This window comes from Bactrocera dorsalis, chromosome 5 (assembly GCF_023373825.1).
Source record: "Bactrocera dorsalis isolate Fly_Bdor chromosome 5, ASM2337382v1, whole genome shotgun sequence".
Classification (NCBI taxonomy): domain Eukaryota; kingdom Metazoa; phylum Arthropoda; class Insecta; order Diptera; family Tephritidae; genus Bactrocera; species Bactrocera dorsalis.
Genome location: NC_064307.1, coordinates 8947266 through 8952576, shown reverse-complemented (window position 1 = coordinate 8952576; position 5311 = coordinate 8947266). Strand labels below are relative to the sequence as shown.

The following is a 5311-nucleotide window of genomic DNA, read 5'->3' as shown; positions in this document are numbered from 1 at the left end:
CTCCATTCAACGAGAAATGTGCCTCGTCTGACATGATGAGTTTTCGCCAAAAGTCAAGTTCGTTTTCAGCCATTTCGATGGCCCATTTGCCAAAATTAAGGCGTCGCGGATAATCAGCTGGGTTTAGTTTTTGTGCCATTTGAATTTTATATGGAAACATCAAATCTTTATGAATTATGCGTCGGAGAGTGGTGCGAGAGATGTCTAATTCCTGAGAGCGGCGATAACTCGATGTCGATGGAGTCTCCTCAATACTGGCTCGTACAGCTTCGATATTTTCATCAGAACGTCTTGTGCGTTGTCTGGATGCATGACTGGCATTACTGAGATTACCGGTGTTCACAAATTTTGCGTATAAAGACTTAATTGTGTTCTTAACTGGAGCACTTTTCACTTTATTTTTTTTGCGAAACGCACGTTGAGTTAACACAATTGAAAAGTTATTTTGAATATAAAGCTGAACAATTTCAGCGCGTTCTTTTGGAGTGTACTGTTCCATGGTATAAATTGTCTTCGAATGACGCTTCTAACGCGGTATGACATTAGCCGATTTGTCAGCGCTGTTAAAAGTTACAGCGTTGCCAGATGGGTCAACTTTAAACTATAAATTTTAGAAATGCAAAGGGTATGGCACGATAAACGCTTTGCTTCAATGTTGGCTAACATTTTGCTTGGCTTTGCGTCGAAAGCTTTTCATACAAAAGCATATGTACATCGAACTTTTCTGTCGAAACAATTGTCTGACGCAAAGCTAAGCAAAAGTTCTATGTGAACCAGTCCAACGGTAAAACCGCAGCTGTTCATAACTGTCACATTTATTTGTAGGAGTTCTTTAATTATATTCTGTCTCTGAAAGTGGTAAAAAAAAAGAAATATGGAAAACGTAAAAATTAATGAAAGTGTCGAATATAGTAAAATATGAAATTAACAAAGGCTGCCAATCTCTTACTGTACTTTTGTTGTAAGGACTTATATTTGTGCCAGTCAAAGGATTGAAATTTCCGAATGAGAAAAATTGTTTGCTAGGAAACTGTTCAATTGCATATATCGATTCAACATCTATCTATCTATCGATTTATCGATTTTATAATTTTATATGGTCTAGATACATAGCTAAATCATGAAATTGTTCAAGCAAATGTTAGGCGATTTTGAGTGATACCGGCTATATTATGGGTTTTTGGTTCGCAAGTCACTTATGTCGCAAGTCACGCATTCGCCCATTCAGAGACAAACTCGTTGTAGCACGATACACTGTGCACGCAATACAAACAAACAAAGTACTTAGGTAATCTATAAAGCATTTAGTAATGGCTAAAAATGGTAAAATGAAGTTATTTCTATATTGACAGCGGACACTAAAATAATACATTATGGAAAGAAAATTGCATAGTGGAATTCATCATCCAACCCTACGGATGCTGCAAGAATCAGGGTGTGAAATAACTCCACACAATTTGATGTACCCGATATTTTTGATAAGCGATGACGATGCAATCGAACCTATAAAAAGTATGCCAGGTCAATCACGAATGGGGGTTAATCAATTACGGAAGTTTATAGAACCGCTGATATCTAAAGGACTCTCTTCAGTCCTTCTTTTCGGTGTTGTAGATTCTTCTTTGAAAGATGATCGAGCTAGTAATGCGGACTCTGATGTAAATCCAGTAATACGAGCATTGCCTCTGTTGAGAAAGTGGTTTCCAAATCTTTTGATAGCATGTGACGTTTGTTTATGTCCGTACACGAAACACGGACACTGTGGTATTCTTGATGAAAATGGACTTTTGAACGCACCGAGCATTAACCGTTTAGCAGAGGTTGCTGTTTCCTATGGGCTCGCGGGAGCACATATTGTAGCTCCTTCAGATATGATGGACAATCGTATTCGTGCAATTAAAGAAGCTTTGATAGCAGCAAACTTGGAAAATAGAGTTTCTTTATTGTCATATTCTGCGAAATTTGCTTCGAACTTCTATGGTCCTTTTCGCGATGCAGCGAAGTCTGCGCCAGCGTTCGGCGATCGTCGTTGCTATCAACTTCCTAGTGGATCCAAGGGGCTGGCTATTAGGGCTGTTCATAGGGATGTTATGGAAGGAGCAGATATGTTGATGGTTAAACCGGGAATGCCATATCTGGATATATTGCGACAGACAAAAGACACTTATCCAAGTCATCCGTTGTATGTATATCAGGTTAGTGGTGAATATTCTATGCTATATTTCGCTGCCGAGAATGGTGCTTTTGATTTAAAAGATGCTCTAATGGAGACGATGAAAGGATTTCGTAGAGCAGGAGCTGATTGCATTATAACGTACTTCACTCCTACATTGTTGGATATATTATCAGAACTTAAATAGCAAAGAATTAATTTTACACTTAAATATGGATGTACACTCATTGACACCTCTCTATCTATGTGTGATGATTTTATTATACTGATCGCCGAAAGTTAAAAATAAAAAATCTTAAAATTACTAATAAAAGAATCTATGTGTTTTTGTTTTGTTTTTGCAGTGATAAATAGAATATTAAGTCCAAAAGGCAAATAATATATATTATATTATATTTAAGTTCAAGCGTTTCTTCAAAACATTATAGCTAATGTGAGATGGTAATGCCTTTTTTGATTAAAAAAAAACTGACGAATTTGGATTAAATTAAACTAGCATTTCCACGCATAATTATTTTACAGAAATAACCATTTAATATTATTAATCAATGTTTTTTTAAGAATATCAAACAGAAATTTTGATTGAATAATTTATTTTTTTTTTTTTCATAAAATATTCAATTGTTATACTTATTATACACCCATTGTCTCCATTACATTAATTCGTTTAACTCAATTTGATTGACATAAGTAATTTCATATTCATAATGAAAACGTTTATAAAATAAAAACAATAAAATCTATTTAAATCCATTATAAAATGAGTTCATTTTATTTATTTGTGCAAAAATGTATGTGAGGGTTTCATTATTAATACACGACTTTTAGTTATGAAGAATTTTTTGTATATGAGATATACAAACATGAAAGTGACATTATTAAACGGGCATTAGAATAATGCGGAATTTTTATAATACTGAACTTAACGCTAACAAATCAGGGTATTTGTTTTCAAACCATGATTATTATTTTAATTTGCTATGCTCTAATATTTCATTGTTTTGCATTGGCTCTAAATCTGTGTCTTTAATAATCTCTGATAACCAATGCTCTATATGAACTGAACTGATTGGTTCATTGCTTTTGTCATTTTTTAGAAAAATGTTAAGATTTTCAAAATTTTTTAAAACTAATTGTGGTTCTGTTTGTAAAGTTTCTTCCAATAAAACTGGATTTGGATTGTTTTGCTCGGTTGATCCCTTTTGTGGATGTGATGGTAGTGTTTTTCTAAGTATTCCCATATTAACCGGTGGTCTTTTTTGATCCATATTACGTTTGATTTCATTAAACAAGCGACTGTAAAAGTCGCAAGTTATTTCAGCACCTTTTGCGGTTGCTCCATTATTACCACAATCATTATCTTCGAAAGATATGGTTGAGTGACTATTTATGGGGACCACTGATGCGTTATGTAAATGTTGATTAGACTGTTTCTTTGCTTCAATGTGACCCTCTGCATTAATTGTGTATTTTTTTGTTTTTTTCGATTGGGATCTAGAACTTGAATTACTTGATTGATTAGAGGACGAATCCAAAGAACCGGGTGTAGAAAGTTCTGATATATCTGTCATGTTCTTATAAACTTTCACGTCATCAAGATGGTCACAATTCTCATTACTACAATTTATTGTTACGCTGGAAATATTACGAAGGTTAATAATTCCGTTGCAATTGTTAATGGTAACTCTTGGTTTGTTTAAAACAGCTTTTGTTAATTTCACAGAAGATGTGTCCGATATATTTGACATGTTAACAGTTTCGCTTCTCTTATTATAAGAATCGCGGCTCAAATTAGATACGGCTTCAACAATAGGAGATTCCACGTCATCATCCAACTCTTCCAAATTTAATGGATGTATTGGAGCTTGATTTATCACTTGAGTTTGTCTTATAAGTTCTTTAGCTTCTTCAAGTGTTATATTTACTATGGAATCATTTATATATTTCACATTATGTTCAATCAAAGTTTTATCTTTAGAAAAATCAACCAAAACAGAATCAGATACTTGCGAAAATTGTTTGTGTTGAGGTAAGTTGTTTTGATTTTCTTCAGATTGAATTTTTTTGTACATTATTTCATGGTCACAGTTGGGAGTTATATAATCCTCTTGTTTAAGAGCTAACACCATGGACCCCAGTTGAAACCGGCCGAAGGATCGAATCGAACGTAGTAGTTCAGCTTCATCTTCAAATAATATCTTTATGTCATAATCTTCATTTGTTCTGGATTTAAATAGAATATTGTTTTCAGCCCCACATTCAGTTAAATGCTGCTTTGTTGATGCTACTACTTCCAATTGCCTAAGTAACAACTTTTCCCTCATTTGAAGTGCCGCTCGCAAGTCCGCAAACTTTTTATGTATACCTTCTTTTAACTACAAAGCAATATTTTGTTAAATACTTTATAACATATGATAACAAATATCTTACTTGAATTACTTGATCACTTTCATCTCGGTGGTTTTCCATTTTACTATACAAATGTTCAAAAAAATTCATTATTTCTTAATATGCCATTAAAATAACATATTTGATAGTATTTTCTTAGTTTAGTATTTATTAGATTTCTACTAATAGGTTTCACTAGAATGTCAACAACAGCTGGTTCTCGTTTGTGATATCATACGCATGCGCTTTTTATCTGATAAAATATCGATAATTTAGCTATGGTAAGAGTGCCAACTTTTCGTCAAAATGTCAATTAAAATAGCAATAACGACACGACATCTATTCCGGTTTTTTTTTTGAGAATTTGGTACGAATATTTAATATGTACATATATTTAAAATCTTTTAGTTGATAAAATGCATAGGCTTTTGAAATGCTTGAGATGACGTTTAGAAAAATCGTAGAAAATCGCCACGTTGATAGTGATTCGTCGGCTCTTTTCCAACTGGTAATACAATGACCATGTGCCACCTGATTTTAGGATAGTTATGAATTTTTCCACCTGATACCTTAACACCACAAATATTCCACTTTTTTATGGTAACTTTTGCTCTCAAAGGAATAAATGATGTACAAATTATTTTCAAGGGAGTACGATATGATAATAAGCATGTATATAATAAAATCAAGTGGCAAGACTCTTGGGCACAAATTTTGTGTATGTGGTAGAATGTGGATCGTTTTGCAAAT

The 5311-nt window shown here is 33.5% G+C and overlaps 2 protein-coding genes across 2 annotated transcripts; one reads left to right on the top strand and one right to left on the bottom strand.

The window, feature by feature from the left end:
* The first annotated feature begins 1081 nt into the window (after positions 1-1081).
* Positions 1082-2489, top strand: LOC105231346 (delta-aminolevulinic acid dehydratase). The gene is made up of 2 exons (XM_011212615.2): positions 1082-1288; positions 1353-2489. The coding sequence occupies exon 2, from the start codon at positions 1374-1376 to the stop codon at positions 2358-2360; it is 987 nt and encodes a 328-aa protein (XP_011210917.1). The 5' UTR covers positions 1082-1288; positions 1353-1373; the 3' UTR covers positions 2361-2489.
* Positions 2490-2912: 423 nt separating this feature from the next.
* On the bottom strand, positions 2913-4798 carry LOC105231345 (uncharacterized). The gene is made up of 2 exons (XM_011212614.4): positions 4604-4798; positions 2913-4548 (listed from the first exon to the last, which is right to left on the bottom strand). Exons 1-2 carry the CDS (start codon positions 4670-4672, stop codon positions 3139-3141), a joined length of 1479 nt encoding a protein of 492 aa, XP_011210916.2. The 5' UTR covers positions 4673-4798; the 3' UTR covers positions 2913-3138.
* Between the last annotated feature and the right edge of the window lie 513 nt (positions 4799-5311).

What these genes read in the sequence shown, in the direction of transcription:
- LOC105231345 (XM_011212614.4), bottom strand. Translation starts at nt 4,672, where the DNA reads ATGAATTTTTTTGAACATTTGTATAGTAAAATGGAAAACCACCGAGAT. An exon ending in AAAGTGATCAAGTAATTCAA is followed by an intron (nt 4,549 to 4,603) that starts GTAAGATATTTG and finishes ATTGCTTTGTAG; the next exon opens with TTAAAAGAAGGTATACATAA.
- LOC105231346 (XM_011212615.2), top strand. Translation starts at nt 1,374, where the DNA reads ATGGAAAGAAAATTGCATAGTGGAATTCATCATCCAACCCTACGGATG.